Here is a 24150-nt window from a genome sequence, read left to right as displayed (position 1 = left end):
GTCCATATGACAGAGAATGTGCATGTTCTTTTTGTTTTCATATTTTAATTTATATTTAATTGTGTTGTGGTTTGTAGTGTTTTGTGTTGTTAAACTTTAAATTTAAAAGGAAAAAGCTGAAAATTTAAATAGTTAAAAGTTGAACTGTGAATAGTTAGTTTTTGTATTATATGATTTATTTAAAAATTTTATGTGGAGTGAATAAATAAAAGTATATTTACGGTGGCCCCTAGAGACAAAGGACGTACAAACTCCAAAACACGTACAAACCCCAAAGCACGTAAAAACTCAGAAGTACGTAAAAACTCAGAAGTATATATAAACATATATAAATAAAACAACTTTTTTATTACATTAGTAATTCCTTTTGTGTATAATTTTATATTATTGTTAATAATAAATTAATTAAAGCAACAAAACAACCTGAAGAGCCGGTTCGGAGCTGAAAGAGCCGGCTCTTTTTAGTGAGCCAAGCCGAAAGAGCCGGTTCTCTAAAAAGAGCCGGAAATCCCATCACTAGTCCGCTTCAGTCAGTTGTGGCACTAATGACAATGTTGTGCTTTTGTGGTCTGAGGCTGCCTAGAAATATGCAAACTGAACCAATTCTGAGGTGTACAAGTAATATATAAATTAGTATTTTTTTTTTTAACAAAACTAAATAACATATAAACTGTAGTTTATATGTGCCAGCAAATAGATACTCTGCAGGATGTGAACTTTTCTAAAGTATTACTTTTACTGAGTGCGTGTGAAGAAGTCAGGAAAGGGTTTTTATTACGTATATTAAATTTCACACAAGTGAAAATAGGGCATGAAGTGACACAGTGTATGTGTGTCACAACCGGCTAAGAAATTACTTAAATTGTTGGATATGGTTTGACGATCTATGGATGCATCCCCACTGAAACCCAGCTGACAGAACAGCTGCTAAAATAACACTGAAATAAAAGACAATACAGGACTTTATACCCTTTATCCTTCTTGCATTTACCTAGCAAGAGACTTAGAAAATTTACTTTGTGAAATCAGTTATTTGGCCTTTATTTGTTAAATAGAAATCTGGTTACATGTGCATTTATTTCATTTTTTTTATTTTCAAGAAATTTTAGACTGCCTCCCAGCATTGCAAACATCTCCCACACAAACACTGTTTTCCTCACATTTAGTTTTCTTGGTATCTGGTCAGCCTGATCATGACTGCTGTGGGAGCTTCATATGTTCAATGAAAAGGCAAATGGATAAAAATGTATCAGACAAAAAGCCGAAACATTTTTTCACTATTACTGAATGAGCAACTCAAGTATATACGTACAAATCATAGTCCATGACGGAGATGTGCAGGCTGACGTGGTCCATACTGTCCGGTGGGATGTCAAAGATGATGGCCTCGTTGTAGGTGGGATTCAGGGTGTTCTTTTTAATGCTCGTCTTCTTCTTTTTCAAACGTCTCCCATCACAGATGAGCGACACTTTCACGTAGGGATCTGATAGGTGAGAGGAAAACAGGATAAACAAGGGCAGAAAATGTGTCTTCATAGTTGAATATCATTACGTTTGGACAACTTCCAAGTTGTACGTCTCTTTCAGGAGCAGCCAGAGCAGCAATTATCACGAAAGCCTCTGGCAAATTTTAAAAACAACAAAGCTTCTGTGGTTACTTTGACTGCCAAAACATCTTCAAAGAAGTCCAATGAATACAGTGTTAATAGTGTTAACATGAAAGCAACACTGGGGGAACCAGGAATCAGTAATGTGCATAAACGTAGATGAGTGAATGTCTTATCTAACCAAAGACAAGGAGAGGCCATAGAAAACTGCTAAAAAGCATGACTGAGAGAGTCTCCTGAATGCTGATTTCAATTTTCATCTGTTAGTAATAAATCACTTTGCATGAGTTATTATACTACACTAATCAGATGTAAGCCACCTTAAAAAAGCCAGAGCATACAGCCCGATATACTTAAAGGCACGGTTCAGTAAATCGAGATAATGGCAGTCAGCTAAATCCACGAAAACTCCAAGGATTAAAATTGTGAATAACATAAAAAAAATTTAAATGTCATTTAAAACTGGAAGAAAATTACCTCTTTCACTCCGAATTACACCTAAAGCCTGGCATTTAACGTGTAATAAATGTCACGTTTCATAGGGAAAATGTTTAATAGAAAAAGTGGAACAGCGGGACATTAAAATAAACACACCGCCTGAAACTATTTGCTGACATTGTCTTAATATTGCAAGTGCTGCTTATTAATATTTGCTGATATAAACAGAACGCAGCATTAGGGAGAGAGCTTTCCTTTGTTTATTTAATTTGACATGCTCACAATTGGATTCTCAAAGGAGCACCATTCATTTTGAGTCAGTGCAGCTGAAAGTGCAGGCACAACACAACACACCTGAGTATCCAGTGATGTCCATGGCCTTTAGGTTCCTGCACTTGATGACAGTAAGTGTGAGTCTGCCTGCAGTGGGCAGGTAGCATAGTGAAAACATGATCTCTCCAAGGTCGACACTTTCCTGCGGGAAAACAAACACGAGCACAGATGAAAAAAAAAGAATCTCTTTTAGTTTCACGTTGACATTCAGCCCGGTGCTTCGATTCAGGGAGAAGTGATGTACATTATGTCTCTTACTGAAGGTTTGTTTCTGGGATCAATGCTTATATTTTGTTTAAAGTCGGCTCTTTGTAACCACTACAGCACTTAGACTGAGTGAAGCTAGGACTGCATAATGCACTACTGGGTTATCTGTTCTGAAGATTCTGAAGATATCTGATGCCCCGATTAGTCTCACAGCTGAGACTAGCTATCTATTTAGAGCACAGATTACACACAAAGATGCATTAAAGAGTCAATTTGATGCAAAATAATGCAATATTTCCCCTTATTGGTACCAAAAAGCAGCTGCATTGTGCTTCTGTTCTTGAATCTCTGCACCATCCATTTCAGGTTTAATGCAGCATATACTTTTATCATAAAGTACACTGCAGTTTGGAGGGTTGCCTGCATTTTCTTTAGAGTTCCTCTGTCTTTAAGATGAGATTTCTTTGTTAGACTGAGGTAGCAGAGAGATGTGAGGATATGAAACTGCAGTTGGATTTGAAACAAAGACGGCACTGCCCAAAAGGGAACTGTAAGCACTAGCAAGGAACCTTAAAGATTAATTTGCATGATGGAAGAAGCTAATAATTTCTAGACAGATACATAATACTATACATTTCTTAATTGATTGTTACATTATAAAAGAGCTTACTTAGACTCTACAGCCACCTTGAAGTCTAATTGCAATCCGTGTCAATATTTAATCGCTTGCCATGGTTCTATATTCCTCTGCATACATTTTACACTACTCAAGCAGTTATTCAAGGCCAAAAGGGTCCACCCTGCATTAAGTTTAAGGCCAGACATCTCTAAAGGAGATGTTAGTGGAACTTCAAAAAGCCTTTGATCAGTTTCTGACTTTGCATTTGCAAACGATTATGAGAAAAACAGTTGTGAATTATTCAGTGAATGAAAACCCAGAAAGCAGAAAACATGTCTTCTGTATTTTGCACGACTTGCACGACGTTCATCATTTTGAAATGTTTACATCTGTACAATTATAGAAAAATCCAGTACATATTTACTGTATCTGACATGTGCAAAGAGATTCTTGACTCTTTTATTTTTGGAGTAAAGAGTGGGACTCCACCCAACATTGAGGCAATGCCACAGGTTCACAAGGAGACAAATTAATTTGAGAGTCAAGTGCATTTTTCTATAAAATTAGTTAAACAGATTAGATTTGACCCGCTTTCTGTTTATCTGTACATGTAGATCTCATTTCCAGTGTTTTATTATGTGCACCAGAAAGTGCTAATGTTTCAGAATTATATTACTCTAATGTGTTTGGTATGACCTTACCAGCTGGTAGTTGGATTCATCTGTGTCCAATCAAAGCCCAAGTTATTAACAATGTCACCCGTAGAGTGAGCCACATATGGGGTGACTAATGGTGCATGGCTCATTTTACACTGAGGAAAGCACAACACAGACTGAAATGTTTGCACTTTTTGCAAATGTTTTTTTTTTGTTTGCTTCAATGGACCTTAAATATATCAAAAAGAAATATTTAAAATCAAGACTTGTGTTTGAACTCCTTTCTTGTTCTCTTCGTCAGTCTTCTCTAAGTGCACCACAACATTTCATCAGTTTCAGCTAATTATAAAGCATAATTTATAATTAAAGCATAATTATGCTTTAATTAAGGCATATATGCCTATATATGCATATATAGATATGCCTATATGCCGTTGTTTGTATTGACGACATATAGGCATAGAGGATGATATATAACATTACCTTGGACCTTTGACCTCTTCCTAAATGTCAAATACGATTTCCTAAAAAAATCTCCTTCATCTTTGAAACAATGCTTAAAATGTTACTGCCTATTTAGAAAAAGATACTGGTGTATGGTCACATTTGACCTCTGATCTCACTTTTACATTTTGCATGTGCCTTTCTTTCAAGCTGGCCCAAAAATGTGTTATATCTTTAAATAAAGTTATGGTGGGGCGTGGTCTGCAGCGTGGCTGCAAGGGAGGCGGACGCACCTGGACATAGAAACTTGGTCGGGTCTGTCGTGGATTTATTACAGTGGTGCCAAAACCCAGGATTGGGCACGACAGACCCGACAAAGTTTCCATGCTTTTCAGCATACTTCTTTTATTTATGGTTGCTGTTACAAACACGGCTGCAGCTTTTCAGCTCGCAACCAAACACACACATGAACAACAACACAAACTCAAGACCCAATATAGACTTTAAAGCCGGCGAGGCGTGATTGCGGATGCCGTCCAGGAGTGTCCGCCACCCTCGCAGCCACGCCTCAGACCACGCCCCATCGCAAAAGTATTGTTAGAAGCCACCTATTTAATACATGTGGTAACAGGCTAAATATGTTGCAAAGAGTCCCAAAATGTGACAACAAGATAAACAGCTAAATGAAGTTACAGACACATGCGACCATATTTGGAGGAGCAGCCACAGACGATCTCACTCTTGCACTGATGTAGGAAGTAGCAACATCTCATGCATCTGTATGTTTTTAATGAATGTATAGTTTACGTTTTGGATCATATTTGTGACCTGATCACCATCATTCCCCTCCATAGACATCCATCATCAGAGTTGTTGTTGTCTGGTATCAACGGCAACAGAAGACGAGTATTTACTTTGCCAAAGAGAATTGAATCTTTCACCGCTGTCAGAATTTAGATGTTTCCAGATCATTGCCAATGGCAATAAATTAAAACAGAGTACATCCAATTCACATATTAGGGTTCCAATGAAATGTAACCCAATTACACACGCAATCAAAGTGTGAATCAGTCTTAAAAACAGGTTTGCACCAATAAGAGCTCTCATAGTCGAAAACTTTCTAAGCACAGCTGACAGTCCTGCGTTGAGTCCCTGCTGAGCTAATAGTCTCAAGAAGAATGAGTGTCCTGTTATCTGTCCAATGTGAGTTATTAGCCAAAAGAGTATTAAGGTTAAACAGACCCCTAATCACCCTGAATGAGCTCAGTGAGAACAGCACTGATTGGCAAATCCCAACACGTCTGTCTGAGCGCTGCAGTCTTAACGTCTCCTCAGACATACAGCTGAGATTTGGCTTTCTGCGCTGCCGATGTGAGGGATTTTGTTTGAAGGGTGTGAAGGTTGAGCCATAATGTGAGAGCACAGCAGAAGTGTCAGACGTTGTAAAAGCATAAAGTGACACTTTGATTGTTCTTGTAGAAATGCAGGCTGTTTTGGTGCCAGTCAGTAACATCTGCACTGCATTAATAATTTCTCAGGCGTGTTTTGGCACTTTAAGTCCAAGTGTCTCTTTAGTGCACATTAAATTCTCTAAAGAACAATTGGATGGATAGCCTTAAAGTTTTTTTCATGCGATCAATCAAAAAACTGTTTAGATGTTTTGCTCAAAGCGAAAAGCCTCATGATGGCCGGATGAAAAGAAGGGAAATCACCACTGATTTGAAGGCCTAGAATGATCCCGGTGATTACTGAACTTTTCATTTTCGGTCAGTGCTTTGGTCTATGAGACTGCACTCTCAGACTTGGTGCTAATTGGCAAATGATAAGATGTTAAACTAGAGCACTCGGTTAAAGTTGTTTTGACACGTGTAATGGAGAACTCAACTTTTATAGATCACCCAGATGAGCATATCAGAAACCAAATATCCACTTCAGTCAGACTCAACACGCCAGCTCCCTGGTACAAAAATATCAGATTGAGCTTCTAGGTACAGAACTGTTAAAAGGTATTGAGTGTTTTCTTATTTATTTGCACATTTGTGACACTTAAATGCTTCAGATTATCAAATATGTTTTAATATTAGACAAAGATAACCCGAGTAAATAGAAAATCCAGTTTTTAGTGATTAACCACATAAAAAAAAAGCTAAGTCGAGTTTCACTAGCTGCACCCAAGCCTGATTGCTAGCAGATCTATTGAATCAAGTAATGACTTGAATAGAATCTGTCTGACAAAGTGATGTAGTCTTAAAGATCTCAAAAAGCTACACATCATCCAAAGAAGCAGCAGAGAAACAAAGTATCTGACATCTATCAGTCAGGAAAGGCTTATAAGGCTACTTCTAAGGCTGTGGGACACCAGCAAACCACGGTGAGAACTATTAACCACAAACTGGGAAAATGCAATGCGAATTGTCTGAAGAATTCACAACAAGTCAGGGTGCATGCCCATGTTCATCATGCTCAGCCTCCTTCAGCTCCACCTCTAGATTAAACCAAATGAATTTTTTTAGCAATGCAAACATGTCTGACACCGAATACATGTCCCGGTGTTATGTATTTAAAATGCAAAAACTGTATTCCGTTACAGTTACCCCTTAAATAGGTGATAATTAGAATACAGTTACTTTGTTGAAATAAATGGGTTACATGGCAGTCTTTTCTCGTTTCATATGTTAGGCAATCCCCTCTGTAATTTTGGTAATTCACACTTTGCCAGAAACCCAAACAAAAAAATAAGAGGCTCTAATGACTTGATTCTGGTCACTGCAAAAGCAGCTTTGACGATAATTACTATGCATCATCACTCTTGATGCTCTGCTGAACAGCAGGACCTGACCCTATATTTTACTGAAATACAAAATGGACTACAAGTTGGACCCACTGATTTTTGCCTTCAGAACTGCCTTAATTCTCCATGGCATAGATGTGTGTTCTTCAGCCTACCTTGGTTTTAACAAGTGGTTATTTAAGTTAGTCTTGCCTTCCTATAAGCTCAACACAGTCTAGCTATTCTCATCTGACCTCTGGCATCAGAGAACTGCTGCTCAATAGATATTTTCTCTTTCTCAAACTACTGTCTGTAGACCCCGTGTGGAAAATCCCAGTAGATCAGCAATCAACCACACCACATTCAAATCCATAAAATTATCTTTCTTTTCTTCTGAAGTTTCATTTAAAGTTCCACCAGGTGAACTTCAATATGTCTACATGCCTAAATGCCTAAGTTGCCAGTGAGTGTAGTCTTGTGCTTTTATTTGCTGTCTTGTTGTTCTCTCATTTCTCCTCTTTTCTCTCTTTCGCCTCAAACCCCAAAAGGTCAGCTCTTAGGGGTTGAGGCATGTGGCTGCCTCTCTCTGAGCCTATTTCAGGGCTTTCCCTGTTAAAAGTGAGGACTTCCTTCTTACCTTTGCCATTTGCTAGCTCACAGGGGATTCTCGGACCAATGGAGTCCCTCTTGTAATATTGTCATTACTTTGCTATATAAAGCACAGTGTTGTGGTAATATAAAAATAAAACTGAATTGAGGCTAAATAATTTAAACAACTTTCTTGTCATATTCTACCATAACGATGTTTTATTACAACGAATTTGGCTTTCAGTCCCAGTCAGAGCTAATAAATAATGCTACTTATCAGCCCTTTAAAGACCTTCCCAGAATAGCTACACTGAACACACATGAGAAATAGTCTGAAGTGACTAAGTATCTGGTCTCCTCTGGATTCTTTATAAAAGTCACGCTTGTGGGTTGATGTTATTGATGACTATCGCTCATTGATCTGTGAAGAGAGAAGAGCTGCTGGTTATTTTTTGTTGCTGTGCCTCACTCTGCTCAATACTGCTGTCTTTTCCGCTCATTAAGCTGCAGAGTGTTGTACACAGTCTCACATCGAACACTACATCATACTGTATTTGTTTTCTGTTTTAACTAAATCCTTGCACCATCTGTGCCTTCTTTATGTTGCCAATCTGGAATTTAATACGAGCAAGGGATTTTGTCGTAAAATCATTTGGTGGTTCAATAAAGTTTGTGTGCCAAGGAGAAGGCTCCTTGCTTTTCTGCCCTCTAAGCAATAATGTTGAGATTACTGAACAACCCCTGAAGAAGTCCAACAAGAGTGGGGGTGGGGCTTATGAGAGATGTGAGGGCTCAGACGAGGTGATAAAATGATGAAGGGTCCGAGGCACCTAACACAAACAATTTGTTCCTAAAAATGGCCCCTGGATGTTGTCAACAAGTAACAAAGTCAATAGAAAAATGCCTGCATGAGTGTGCAGTGAGTCAAAAATATTCTTTTATGGCTTTACATAAATTTTTATTCTTCACTTTGAAGCTCAAGGATCTGCTGGGGAATAATGATTTCTTGCTGCTAATTTATGTATTAGCCTAAAATGTAGTGAGGTTTTAAGCATTCTGAGCCATATTTGCCAGCGATGGTGGAGCATGACCATAAATACAGAGAGCTTCTCAAGGAAATCAGATCATTTGTTTTGATGGAGCACTGAGGTGAAATATGAGCATCCAGAAGCCGGTAGTGCGCCTCATTTTAAATTCTATCATTTTTCAATCTTACATTTGCATCTTGATTGAACTGTGATGAAGATTTAAAATTAAAAAAAGATTTGATTTAGTCACAGTTGTATTATATTTTACTTTATAAATGCCACAGTGCCAGTAATTTGAACTAAGGGAGATATATATGTAAATATTACTAAGAAGAATCCACTAGATCAGGAGTGTCCAACTCCAGGTCTCTAGAGCCGGTGTCCTGCAGGTTTTAGATGTCACCCTGGGTCAACACACCTGAATCAAATGATTAGTTCATTACCAGGCCTCTGGAGAACTTCAAAACATGTTGAGGAGGAAATTTAGCCATTTAAATCATCTGTGTTGGATCAAGGACACATCTAAAACCTGCAGGACCTTGAGGCCTGGAATTGGACACCCCTGCACTAGATAGACTGTGCCCTCATTTACTACAGGGAGTGCAGAATTATTAGGCAAATGAGTATTTTGTCCACATCATCCTCTTCATGCATGTTGTCTTACTCCAAGCTGTATAGGCTTGAAAGCCAACTACCAATTAAGCATATTAGGTGATGTGCATCTCTGTAATGAGAAGGGGTGTGGTCTGATGACATCAACACCCTATATCGGGTGTGCATAATTATTAGGCAACGTCCTTTCCTTTGGCAAAATGGGTCAAAAGAAGGACTTGACAGGCTCAGAAAAGTCAAAAATAGTGAGATATCTTGCAGAGGGATGCAGCAGTCTCAAAATTGCAAAGCTTCTGAAGCGTGATCATTGAACAACAAGCGTTTCATTCAAAATAGTCAACAGGGTCGCAAGAAGCATGTGGAAAAACCAAGGCGCAAAATAACTGCCCATGAACTGAGAAAAGTCAAGAGTGCAGCTGCCAAGATGCCACTTGCCACCAGTTTGGCCATATTTCAGAGCTGCAACATCACTGGAGTGCCCAAAAGCACAAGGTGTGCAATACTCAGAGACATGGCCAAGGTAAGAAAGGCTGAAAGACGACCACCACTGAACAAGACACACAAGCTGAAACGTCAAGACTGGGCCAAGAAATATCTCAAGACTGGTTTTTCTAAGGTTTTATGGACTGATGAAATGAGAGTGAGTCTTGATGGGCCAGATGGATGGGCCCGTGGCTGGATTGGTAAAGGGCAGAGAGCTCCAGTCCGACTCAGACGCCAGCAAGGTGGAGGTGGAGTACTGGTTTGGGCTGGTATCATCAAAGATGAGCTTGTGGGGCCTTTTTGGGTTGAGGATGGAGTCAAGCTCAACTCCCAGTCCTACTGCCAGTTTCTGGAAGACACCTTCTTCAAGCAGTGGTACAGGAAGAAGTCTGCATCCTTCAAGAAAAACATGATTTTCATGCAGGACAATGCTCCATCACACGCGTCCAAGTACTCCACAGCGAGGCTGGCAAGAAAGGGTATAAAAGAAGAAAAACTAATGACATGGCCACCTTGTTCACCTGATCTGAACCCCATTGAGAACCTGTGGTCCATCATCAAATGTGAGATTTACAAGGAGGGAAAACAGTACACCTCTCTGAACAGTGTCTGGGAGGCTGTGGTTGCTGCTGCACGCAATGTTGATGGTGAACAGATCAAAACACTGACAGAATCCATGGATGGCAGGCTTTTGAGTGTCCTTGCAAAGAAAGGTGGCTATATTGGTCGCTGATTTGTTTTTGTTTTGTTTTTGAATGTCAGAAATGTATATTTGTGAATGTGGAGATGTTATATTGGTTTCACTGGTAAAAATAAATAATTGAAATGGGTATATATTTGTTTTTTGTTAAGTTGCCTAATAATTATGCACAGTAATAATCACCTGCACACACAGATATCCCCCTAAAATAGCTAAAACTAAAAACAAACTAAAAACTACTTCCAAAAACATTCAGCTTTGATATTAATGAGTTTTTTGGGTTCATTGGGAACATGGTTGTTGTTCAATAATAACATTATTCCTCAAAAATACAACTTGCCTAATAACTCTGCACTCCCTGTATGTCCTACATTGTCATCATGGTTTTCATGTCCATGTCCAAATGGATACTCAGGTAGGCTGTAGCATTTAAATAATCCTCAGTTGGTGCTAAGCAGCCCAAAATATTGCCCATACCACTGCACCACCAGTTGCCTGAATTCTTTGTGAAACAGTCAGCCTGTCTGGCACCAACAACCACATTAAAAACTCATCTTTCTTCCAAGTTTTAATGCTCATTTTTAACTTGGTCATCTTCCTTTGTCTGTATTCATAAATGTATTAATTTGCTGACTTGTTATTGACTGATTAGATATTTGCATTGATAAGCAACTGAGCAAGTTTATCAAATGAAGTGGGCAGTGAATGTTTAAATAAACTAAAGGATGTGTATCTCTCTGTCAGACTCTTTAATATCACATCACTTTCATTTACTTATTACTCATTTGACTTAGACTCTAATAGAAAAGTTTAAAAAGTCAATAGATTCTTACACTGGTGGCATACTGGATGTCCATCCATATGTTTGTCTCCCTGGAGAGGTCTGACGTCTCAAACAAGTTTTCCATCACCACCTCACCAATCATATCATGCCGTGAAAATCGATCAAAGTCAAAAACACTCATATGGAGCTTTCTAGCGGCCAGCTCATCATAAGGCACAGGAAACTGGAAGCTCTCACTGAATGTGGGGTTGAGTGTCTTCCGGTGGACGCGAGTCTGGAACTTCTTGCGGTCGGGCAGCAGGTAGACCTTCACATAAGGGTCAGATGTGCCACATAAGTCCTTGGCTGGCAGGTCTACTGCCTTGAGGATGTTGACAAGGAGAGACTCATTTTCATAGTCATACTTGAGGGAGAAGTTAATCTTGCCACAGTTTTTGCTGCTGTCGTTGGATGAGTCCTCTGATTCTGGGACCTTCTGTTGGTAGAGCTCTGGCTGGATACGTCCGATGCTAGTGGGCTTTTCATCCTTGTCCACCATGTAGTCATTTCCTAGGTCTAGACTGCCTACCTGCATCTGCCTAGGCAGGTGTCTTTTGAATGAGTTGTGCCTACAAGGACAGAAAAGAGAAAAATAATACAAGTGGGAAGGAATAGCTGTAGTTTGAGCTGTGGTAAAATGATAACATATTCTCATTTTCAACTAGTCACAGACTGACATTTGGTGAGGAAAGTCTTCCTGTAAGTTAATACAAAAATAACCAGTTTAACATCTCACAATGTAATGAAAAATGGCAGCCTGCAAAAATACACTGAAGGAAGATGGGACTGCAGATAGTAAAGTGACAACACCTCCAACCAGAAGACAAAAATAACAGTAATTAGTCATTTGCAGGACTGCTTTTTTAACAATTTCATATTACTTTTGTTTTTGACATTACTATCTCTTTTTTTTGTTTAGTTAGGTTTAGATATTAAAACTATGAAATCAGGTTTAGAATATTAAATATCCATCCATCCATCCATCCATCCATTCATTTCCGCTTATCCTTTTCAGGGTCGCGGGGGGCGCTGGAGCCTATCCCAGCTGTCATAGGGCGAGAGGCAGGGTACACCCTGGACAGGTCGCCAGTCTGTCGCAGGGCTAACACATAGGGACAGACAACCATTCACACTCACATTCACTCGCACATTCACACCTAGTGGCAATTTGGATTATCCAATTAACCTATCCCCACAAGCTGCATGTCTTTGGACCGTGGGAGGAAGCCGGAGTACCCGGAGAGAACCCACGCAAACACGGGGAGAACATGCAAACTCCACACAGAAAGACCCCGGCCTGATGGTGGAATTGAACTCAGGACCTTCTTGCTGTGCGGCAACAGTGCTAACCACCGTGCCACCGTGCTGCCCTAATATTAATAGGGCAGCACGGTGGCACGGTTAATTAAATATTAAATATTTTATACTAAAAATATTTTAGTTTAAAATTTTGCCTTCTCTAGGACAAGCACATATGAAAAGGTCTTTCACGTGAATATGGTTTCTCTGACATTTCCTTGGTTTTCTTAATTTCAAAGGTTACAGTCTCACCATGTCACGGCATTTATTTCAGATTCTGAGCTACCCAAAGTGAACACTATCCGACTAACATGCAGGTTTAAAAAATGACAAGACTCCGTGCTTTTTAATGTGATGTCTATGAGTGTTCGGCATCTGACTCTGAACTAAACTAGTGTTGGCACAATACAACCAAATGTATCACGTTATGTCTTCTGCTATAGTGGCAGTCGATCAAAGTTCATTCTTGCCTTAAAAAAAGGATGTGACCTGTATTTCTACAGTAAGTAGGCCTGTATTTCTGTTGTATGGAGCTATCCCTATCCCTGACACCTGATGGGAAAATTTGAACAGGAAGTGTAAAAAGTTAAAGTTAAATGTACTGTGACAGCTCAGTGAGCCCCAGTGGTGTGAACATAAATTCTTATCCTTTAAAAATTATCTTGTCTGTCTTTTTATTGGTTTCTTTGTCTGCCAACCCCTCCTAAACCATCAGGAGTTGGCATTAAGTTGACCTGAAAGCTACATGAACACTGGAAGAAATTCACTTGTCAAGCATCAGTTTGACAGCTGCTCGTTTCAGTTGCCTAGGTAACCCTCTAATGTATTTAGTAACAGGCCACATGTCAATCACTGGTATCCTATGTTGTCACTGGTGATCGTTTCAATTGTTTACCTAGAAGATGAGAAAAGTTTATCCCGGGTTTTACCTACTTTGCCTATAGTAACCCGAGGGTTCTTATCTACATCAGATATATTGATGTTAGTACGTTCCCTAGTAATCTCCCATCAACTGGCAAAAGTTACTTGGTTTTAGCATTTATGTACCTATAACATCCGATGAAAGCATCTTATAACTTTAATTTCATGACAATAAAATTTAATTTATATCCATATCCACGAAAGCAAAATTATGCATGCCTAGCAACCACCTAGCAACGAGGTAAAACGACCCTTTAAAAAAAAAAAAAAAAAAAAAAAGCCTTTCTCAATGTGAATAATTGTCTTTTTGCATGAATAGGCCATACAATACTATACCATGGCCATGTATTAGTATGCATAATAGCTATAATAAATCATTGATGTTAACTAAATGGTAACGTGGAATTGTGCTTGTAAAGCTGCAAGTAATCTCTTCAAACTGTGTTATATTTATACTTCTGAAGAAAGTCTTATAGACAGTAATTTTAAGCTGGAGAGAGGTGCCTCTGAGGCAGAGTTTAGTATTCTTCAATGTTATTTATAATTTACTAATTTATTAAATTACTTAGAAAATGTTAATCCTTATATGTAGCAGTGACTTCCCCCTGGTTTACACACTTTATTCCACGTTAGATAACACCATGTCTTGAATTCAGCTTACACATAATCCTCCACATATGCACACATATTATAAATAACCACATGAGACAGTCTCATGTGTCATCAGATTTGCATGCACATGCATGTATGAGACTGACCGAGTGGAGGAAGCTGGTTCAGTTGTTTGCCTTTGCATGCGTTGTGTGCGGCGCAGGAAATGCTCCCTCATGGAGAGTTGCACATCAGTGGGGATGTCAGGAGAGGTATGGCTTATCTTCACCGCAGCCTCCAGGAAACCAATCGAGCCCATGGGGTCCTTCACCTTCTCTGTTGCCATGGTGACTGGCGTCTGCTGGGGGCTGGGTAACAAGAGTGGCGGCTGAAGCGGGCAGTGCTGTGGGCCAAGGGGCGGGCTGAGGGATGGACTGAGAAAGGGGGCCTTAGTCCGCCAAGGTACCCAGCACAGCTTCCAGGAGACAAATGTAAGAAGTCCCAGGAATGCCAGGCCACAGACCACAAACACACCGAGCAGGAGGCCAAAAGTAGCGTCTGGTGACGAGCCACGGGGGCCAGAAACAGAGGATCATACAATATGGATAAACAGATGGTGATCACAAGGGTGAGAGGGGACAGAGGACACAGAGAAACAGAAAGAGTCGGTTAGGACATGATTTTTCAAAAGGCCTGGTGCTAAATCTGGTTTTAATGAAAGACTAAGGACAGTAAGCAAAAACTACAAGATTCATAAATATTAAAGTAACCTCCATTTGTCTTCCTTTGGGTCAACAGATAAGAGAAGCATGGTAGTGTAAACGGAATTTAAATGTGTGCATGTGTGTAGTGTGAACTCATACGGGGATAATTTTCTATGACATTACACTCATTCTAGTGGTAAAAGTAATTATAGCCTGACAGATGATAGTAAAAAAACCCAAAACAAACAATGTAAAGTGTTTACATTTGTAAAAAGGCTCATGAGAAAAGGACCACGGTGCCAGGAGCCTTCCACTGGGATTCTCATCATGAAGCAGATAAAGCGGCCGGGCACAGTCAAACTCATTTATTTTATGGTATGAAAATGCTTTCCAGGGAACAAGCAGCATACAAAAAGCTGGAGATGTACCAGGAATGCTGACAAGCACTCTGCAAGGATTCACAGGGACCATAGGGGGGGAAAAAATTACTAAACACAGGAAACATACAGGCTGCATCTCTCAAATTTCCCTTTGGGGCATCTTTCTTATAGTAATTATATCTCACTATATGACGCTTGGAGTGTCTTCCACGTGCTTCGACAGGGATTGCTTTCAATTCTCCAATCTTTGCCTGAGTGTTCTTTTCCATGCACTGTGATTGCTCAGATTTAACTCGTGCCATGGAGCATCTCATGGCCTCTCAGAGGATGCTCTAACCCCCCTCTTCTCTCGACATAACACCACAGAAATCAGCGGCAATACGCACTCGGTTTACTATCTGATATTTACCCAGCTCAGCCTTTTCTATAAGAAACCTGAGGCGTTTGAAGCTCTGTTTACTCAGGGTTTTAATTTTAGAGACCATATGTAGTATACAAATAGTAATCAGGCAGCTAATGTGCTATATTTAATAGCAGTCAGCAGTCAGTATTTTTATGCTGTTTTGAATAATTTTAGCTTATAGGTTTATTTAAACGATTAAGTGAATTTTTTAAAAACAATTTTGTGTCTGTGTCCATTTATCATTTCCCCTGCATCTCTGTCTGGTGCTTTTACTCCATGTCCTTGTCTTTTTCCTCCTTAGAGATGGTTGGCCCTGCCTTTACTGGTTCCTTGTTACCTTATCAGTTCCTCCTGTGTATTTAAAATCTTGTCTTTACCTCTTTCAGTTTCTAGTCTTCCCACTTATCTGTTCTCCTTCCTTTTAACTCTCTGCTGACTCCCACTGAATACCTTCTTGTATCTTTAAGCGGTTCTCTAAAATCTGGCTGTTTAGTTCTGGTTTTCATTATACAATGACATCACATTTTGGTTTGTGAAGTCCCATTTTGGAGCCTTGAGCTGCTGGCCATGAGAAAGAATGCAGATTTAAGACACTTTACACATTATCTTCACTTTTCAGACTTCGAGGCCAGTCCAGTATTTATGTACACAGTATATACATTTTATGGTTCACCCCTATGTGGGTTTAATTTCTGCATGCACTCACCTTACCTGCTGATCCTTATTAGCTTTGTATAAAAATATAAGTATTATTTATTTATTATCAGTTATTATCAGTATTTTTTTTCTCTGGTCATTTACTCCATAAACCTCTTTGATTTCTTTTAAATAAGCTTTAAAGTTTACAATTGTTTTAAGAAACATGGAACTTTAATATTTATCTCTAAAATACATTAGAAGTATAAAGTTACAAAGAATTAAAATGCTTGAAAATAGCTTCTGTTTTTTTACGTCATGTTTCATTTTTTACTTGTCCAAAGTGTTATGGAAAAAAATCCCTAGAATCTGCAACCCCCCGTTTTGCACAAATTAAGAGCTTTGATGTTTAAAATTTCAAACTAAATGGAGAGTCCACTAAGAAGAATTTATAGCTTAGCCAAGCAGCGGTCTGGATTTCAAGTCTGGAGGATTTATGCCTGAAGAGGATTTCTTGGCTGTCCACAGCCCTGGCCTCTCTATGTCATCTGAAATTTCACACAGCTCCCCACAAAGCTTCATCTCAGCTGGACAGTCGTTTGCCGAGTCTTCATCCCCCGTCACGGCAAATTGAAGCTGACCCTGCACCGTGCAGTGAGATGTGCTGCTGCATGTCTGTCCTGACGATATTTCGCTGCAAAATATGTTGACAGGTAAGAAATTTCATTTGGACATGTTTACTCTGGTTTGTTTTTAACTTTTCCACTGCAGCAACACATCTTCAAACACAGGTTGACATTTGAGTTGGTGCCCAGCGCCACCTCCATGTTTGTGGGATGTTCTGAGTCTTAGTCATGTTAGTATTGATGAATTTTGACACTCCATTTATTGCATTTAATGCAAAATCGTGCACTAAATTTTAGAGCTTTGGGGGATGTAAATAGGAAGTCAAGATTTCCTGGTTTTAATATATTACTTGATATTTAAACCTTTATTCATGTTTGCGTTTTTGTAATTTGACATTAAAGCTATGGGGAATTAGCTGATAACAATTAGGTTTTATTCGAATTATCTGACATTAAATAAAATGCATAAAAACATCATGGCTTAGAGTCAGGTTTCAGGGTTACAAGAAGTGTATATTGTGTCATATTTGATAAGTTTAAGGGTTTTCAGTTATGATGAAATACAAATATAAAATGCCCTCTGGAAGGGAAAGTCACACTAACTCCAAATTCAGTTCAGTCCCCTCGACACACTTTCACTCCATTTACATGTTTGCATCAAGGATTCATCACATTAAGTGCTTTTCAGACCAAATAGCCTAAAGTGGAAGTGGATTATGAAGCCCTCCAACACAGAGTCTAAGCTTACTAACTACTGTGGGAAGGTAAAGCATGTGACTATTTCAAGAATGTCAGCAATAAACAAAAAGAAATGCACAATTTTTGTATATTTTAGATAATAAATTCCAATATTGACTAGAAATACCAATATATGAATATAGAAAAATAGGCTAATTAAAGAAAATGATAAAAACATCCAAATGAAACTGAATCGAGGCACATCTTCTAATAAGTGGTAGACATGATCTTAGTATGCTGATTACAAGGTCATCTCCAATCTTGCTGCTGTATTTCTACAACCCCCTTACTTAAGAGACCCCTCATAAGCTTCAAGTGTGACTCCACACACTAACGGAGTGAGAGGGAGTAAGGGCCCGACTAGAATTAGACTTAAATAAGTGTATATCATGCCTGTAGGCTCTGATTTGATATTAGGTTTGAGTATGTATTTTTATACTGCAGCTCCAAGTACTGACCGTGTTGATAAGGGGGTCCGTAAGGCACACACAATATCTAAAAGTGAGCCTCGCTGTTTGAAAACCTCTTCAGTGAACTACTACTCAAGGTGACTTGTGTAAACACGCAGGCACACATGAGTTCTTTGTAATACAAAGTTCAGACTCAAGTATTTTAAAGTTCACATTTTCAACTCTGGAGAGAGAACTACACGAAAAACTCTAAACGATACTTCAAACAACCACACTTTAGACAAACACAGACAACCCTTCTTTGAGGAACTGGCAAAAGATAGACGTTTGTCCAGTCGGCATCTATTAACGTTTTCCAAGGTCGCATGCTGGCTCTGTTAATTCTGCTCACAGAGGTAGATTCAACTTCATCCTCAAACAGTAAGAAATAACTTATATTTAAAGTCTCATGCAAAATTTTATTCTCCCACCAAGGGCAGCTGTAAATTGCTAAAGACTTGCAAAGATAGGCCTAACTAGAATAACGATGGATGTTATGCTTGCAGGGTCATCTCGGGAGGTCTTAGCAGGTAGTTAAAAATTTCTTAATATGAGTCCTGCAAATCCGCACCTTTTATTTAAGAAATCTTTTGCTTGTTAGGTATCTGAGGTAAAAACAGTGTGCAGCACAAAGCACTTCACGAAGTAAGTTTATTTCATTTTTTTTATTTCAAACATGTGCCTTCACAATCATTACAAAATATCATTCCATTATTTGTTAGAAAAGGAGTAGGCAGAAGTATATACTCTGCCAACAGATGACAAAAAAGTGGATACATATTTAAAAATACTTAATGTGCTGATCACTGCAAAAAAAGAGTCAGAAAGTCTTAGCATCTTGAAAAAAGAAGGCAACTGGACATCTTTGAGTTAATGAAGACACTTGGAGAGTGCCAGGTTTTTAACACCTATTGGGGTCAGAAGATGCCAAAGTTCACATTTTTAACTGAGAAGAGGAGGCCACTGCGTTTGTGTTTACTGTGAACGACCATCACTGAACAGAGGTGCAGTCCACAGATCCCTTCCCACGTGCTTCTACCCCACTCACACCTCGCCTCAGGTGACCTCAATAGGTCTCATGATGGGCGAGGGCAAAGTTTCACATGAGCAAAGGCCGTTTTTCCACCCCTTGGCTCATGTGATGATTCAAATGCCATAAACAGCCAATATTTGAATAACAGATAATAATCATGGTTTTTTTTCAGTGTAGAAATGGGATAGTGTCCTAAACACAGATGCTCTCTTTTGCATCACATTTTGCCTCACAGTTAATTTCTGAGTAGAAAATAATCTCAAAGCTGTACACATTAACTTTTCTGACCCTTAATGGATGTGATCCCTCTTTTTATTCCTGTAGTCTCAGTATCTCACATAATTTCAGTCGTGGTGTTTTCTGTTTTCAGATCATTTGCAGTCTCAGTGGATTCAGGATGGGCTGATGGCTTGCAGTTCAAGAAGGAACATAATAACACATTTCAGCCTGGCTCAAAATCACTTGACACTTCCTGTACTTGGCTGAGAGCAGACTTTGAACTGGACTCAAGCTCTGCCTGACAAAGTCTGCCAAAACACAAATCCAGACAAGAGTGCTTATTGAGGAAATGTTTGTGCAGTGATCTTTTCTTCCTATCACAGCTCCACTGTCACTTCTTGAACTTTTGCACTTTCTATGGCAGACGCCATGCTGGGTAAAGGTATAAAAAGAAATAGAGACACAGATTTTTTTTTCTTTAATCGTCCATCTTACACCACTGTTAATGAGAAGGGTAGTTTTTCCTGTGCCTCTGGTACAAAAATAGAAATGACAAAAGTAATTTGCTGCTAATTTCTGAGTGCTTTTATTGTCTGCCAGTGTTGAGACGATGTGACAAACTCAATGCAGAAAGCTAATGAAGCAGTGATAGTGAGACAGAGACAGAGAGCTGGTATGACTGCTTGAGGAATAGAGAGTGATGGAAAAGCCATTGTTCTTCCTCTCCAGACAGATGGTAATGGAGCAGAGCTGCGTGAACATATTACTCCCTCTGGACACAACCTCGCCTGACACCGTGAGACTAAACTGACCTCAGGGTTTACCGCACTATTAATGATCACACCGACGCCAAAGAAGAGTGGACTCTCACTATCCTGCAGCCAATCAAAGGGGTCTTTTTGGGGTCCTTTCATGCTGCAGACGCCTTTTTCGCAATCAATACTGCAGCGGCTGACTCAGTCTCACTCCAAAGCTGGGCTTTAGGGCAGGTGAAAAGGGCAGGGAAGTGAAGTATGGAAGATAGGATGTTCAACTATGGGCCTTGCGTGAATGCAGCTCGAGCGCTTTCAAATCGTTGTGGCATGCTTACCCTTTCCCACAAGCTGAAGCACATTGAGGGCTGAGGCATGCAACAGGTTGCCGCTCTCTCTGCTGCCACTGTGTGCGTTTCAGTACAGGCCTAGTTTCTTGTTCGAATCAAGCTTCCTTTCATCAGATATTTTGTGACGGTGCCCAAGGGGTTTTTTGTTTTATTTGACGAATGTGCTTAAGGGTCTGACCTGGTTTCCATAGTTACGCAATAACTAGAGAAAGTATGGATCCTCCGTGTTTGCTTGCAAGAACCAATTAATCTCTTGCCCTTGTAGCTCATTGATATTGAAGGTGGGCTTCAGCCGTTGTGCCCTGATGCAGATTATGGGATTACTGAGGCTGATGGCTCTGTCATTTTTAAGCGAGTAAGATTGCAACAATAGTCTCAGTGAACTGAAAGTATTATTTTAAACTAAACCTTTTCTAGGCTCTAAAAACTTTATGGTTTAGATTTACTTGATTTACTTTAACTCATTCTGTCTTCACCCCACCATCCTTCTAATGGTGATTTTGTGGGTCTGACAAATTTAAGTTATGTTCCACCCTGGGATGAGAACATGCTGGCAGATCTTAAAACATCCTGCTAATAAAAAAATACATTGCTTTAAGTATTTAAATGACTGCACAGAAGGTTTTTGTTCTTTCATATTTAGTATAGCCAGTCACTTTTATTGCTAAGTAAATTCACACATTAAAAGGTATTTGGTGGATGATGATAAGCACAGAAGCGGTGAGTGAAAGGTAGCATGGTGATGTCTTAGATTTTCAAATATGAATGCAATAGAACAAAACAATATGCGAACTATATGAATAATATAAATAACTGCCTGTTTTATAAGAAGAGGGACCTGCACAATAAAGTGGACTCATTCTTTGCAGTCACAGTGGAAATTTAACCTGTTGTTTAAGTTATATGAATCATTATATTATGGATGTATGTAGCACAAAAATAGATGGAATTTAAATAAGTTAATGCATGAATGCAGGCATATATGAATATATAGGTTAAACCCTCTGGTCAGTAACATGTATTTATGCATAAACATGCAGGGATGCAGAAAAAAAGCTAAATAACAGGTTAGGGTTGGTAAAAATAAGCGGAGCGGTTGATGTATTATGTATTTTCATATTTACTTTAACATTTTCCTGAATTTGAGAATTTATTTCTGCACGCAGACACATTGCATTTACCCTCCACAGCTGTAGACTGAAGTTAGGACCACCCACCCGATGTTACTTCTGCATACTCAAGTCCTTGTTTTCTCCCCCATACGACAGAAGCAGATGTGATGTCTTCCTTCTGGATATGTTTCTAAGAAAACTGAAAATCCTCTAAAATGTTACTTTGCATTGACTTTTTCTTTTATTACAGCTTTTATTTCTGTAACGATTTGGGCAACATATGGTGTAGAGTCGACAGCAGAATTTAAAGTACTGCTTTATTGTGCCCCCTCATCCCAGCAATCCTGTGGCTATGTTAACAACACAGATTGAAATATGGAATTTAAATAGGAAAAGGAATAAGCAGGGGTAAAAAAAAAAAAAAGCCTTCTTAAACAGAAACCCCCCGAGATTTCGGGCGATGTCTGTGAGGATGGTGGCGAGTGCTGGTGCTGTCTGTGCCCCACACACTGAAATAACTCATCTTTTCTGCCTTTCACACAAGGCTATGACATCTGATATTTCTGTGGGGGAAAAACAGAAAAACTTCTGTCTTCATGACAAGATAGAAAAAGCAGTCTTTGGCGATTTCATGTATTTACCTGACATGACAAATTAATGTGTTTCTGCATCTTTCCACAATGTACAGAGATACCGTTTTCCAAGTAATACTGAATAACCTGCGGCAGCTTTTAAAACTAGTTTCAGCTCAAACATAAAGAGCAGTGAAGCCGATCTGTTATTAATGGTTCCAACTTCCAGAAAAAATTAAACTGGTTCAGGGAAAGAACACATTACACAACAGGTAATGACATTTCATGGAATTAGAAATGTGAGCTGACTTTGCACAGCTGATTTTAGCCCCCAATAGGCTTTGTATTGTACAATCCCCTTAAATTGTAAATGTTTCCCAAACACACTTGTTTCAAAGCTGTCACTAGTAGCTTCCCTGTCTGCTTTCCCTAAGGGGTGAAATAATACGCTCTAATCTTGATGTGGGTACCTCAGCCATTTTTGGATTTCTGTATCCCATGGTGTCGTTTTCAGAGCAATCGGAAAATCCCATAATCCTCCAGATCCCCAAATCCTAAAGCCCCGACACCACATGTGAAGAGGAGTTTAGGCCCCAGCAGACTCTGAGACTGTGGGAAAAAAATAACACCCTCACATTTTCTGTGAGCATCTTTTCACGCTAAGGTGGGAAAAGATGCTCATGCTTTAGGGAAAAAAATGTCTAAACCAGCCTCAATGAAATATAATACCCCTATTAGTCATTGCTTTAATTTGAATTGAATATTTTTACAGCAACAGTGGTAACAGTACAATTACAGCACCCAGCTGTGTTGGCAGTGAGACAAAAGGGGACAGAACCTTTTATAGACACAACACTTAGTTTCTTTCCTCCCTGAAGTGAGCTCGGGTGCTTTAAGTGGGAAAAAAGAAAAAAATAGTGAATATTGGGTAACATGTCAGAAGCATCAGAGCTGACAAAAGATTTGGGGCGATGCCGCGTCTCTGCTACATTCACTTAAAACCATTTGCCCCCAATAGTCAGCTCAATCACTCTGTATGGTTGACAGTTTGAAACCTGTGGGGCCAAGATATACTGTCAACCAGAAATGTGTCCAAATACTTTAGAGCTGTCTGTAGGAGCAGGTGGTGGTTTTTGTTTTTTCAGCCTGAGTTTTGTCAAAATACGCCGCAGAGATGTCGTGTCCAGGAACCTGTCACTGTGAAAACACAGACAGCTCGAGGATTCGGCTGCTTTGGGACAGATTTTTGCCTCTGGAATGCAAAGCGCCAAATATATTCCGCTGTAGTTATCCATATCATTTAAAGATTAAGTAGGACGCAGCTTATGCATGTATAATTTCCAAACACCTCCAAAGGATATAAAGGTTTAAAATCTTTTTTAAATTCTATATTAACAAAGTAGAATTTTGTGTTGGTTTCACAGTGCACAAAATAATCAGATTTCTGTTGTTTTTGTCCAGCCATGTATAATTTACTCATAATTAAGTTAACCCCTTAAAGCAGCAGTGCAGTTTCAACCTGTTTTCATTCTCAGGGTATCGAATAATACAGTTTTTGTCAAAGTTGTTGGCAGATATGCACCATGGCATTATTGTTTGACCATAGTGAGATGAGTCTATCATTTTCAATTCATCACAAGCTCACAAGGATTCTTGCAAAGGACCGGCATTTAAATGCACCGGGTAAGCATATTTTTTTATTCAAACCTATGCCCGTACTTTTGTGATGTACAAAATGAGAAGTTGATTGAAAAAGTGAAAAAAGGTGCAAAACACAAAGTTACTGAATGGGATTCATTGCCCAGCATTTTTATTACTGTTTGCTCTCTGTGTCTAATGCCTCTGCTAATGATGTGTCACCTTGTGAGAAGGACACATTCTGCATATCTCTGCAACTCCAGTGGCAGGTGGCAGTTCTCTCACTGGTGCTCCTGTCACTCACTGGGAGTTTTAACTTCAGAATTGCACAAAGTAACACTAACTAAATCATTCAGGACATGGCCGTGCCATTTAAATTAACTTTGCACTTGGTGTTGACGTTCAGTATGACATCTCCA

The 24150-nt window shown here is 39.3% G+C and overlaps 1 protein-coding gene across 1 annotated transcript in view; it reads right to left on the bottom strand.

Annotated features, from left to right (window-relative positions):
• syt6a (synaptotagmin VIa) overlaps nucleotides 1–24150 on the bottom strand; it is an 84552-nt gene that overhangs the window by 11164 nt on the left and 49238 nt on the right. The window contains exons 2-5 of the mRNA XM_026153692.2: nucleotides 14287–14677; nucleotides 11319–11877; nucleotides 2400–2520; nucleotides 1313–1484 (exon numbers count right to left, since the gene is read on the bottom strand). Of these exons, the coding sequence (XP_026009477.1) occupies nucleotides 1313–1484; nucleotides 2400–2520; nucleotides 11319–11877; nucleotides 14287–14677 (1243 nt within the window). The remainder of the gene's footprint in view (nucleotides 1–1312; nucleotides 1485–2399; nucleotides 2521–11318; nucleotides 11878–14286; nucleotides 14678–24150) is intronic.

Source organism: Astatotilapia calliptera, chromosome 20 (assembly GCF_964374335.1).
Source record: "Astatotilapia calliptera chromosome 20, fAstCal68.1, whole genome shotgun sequence".
Classification (NCBI taxonomy): Eukaryota; Metazoa; Chordata; class Actinopteri; order Cichliformes; family Cichlidae; genus Astatotilapia; species Astatotilapia calliptera.
The sequence above is the reverse complement of the archived record's forward strand: the minus strand, read 5'-3'. Positions and strand labels throughout refer to the sequence as shown.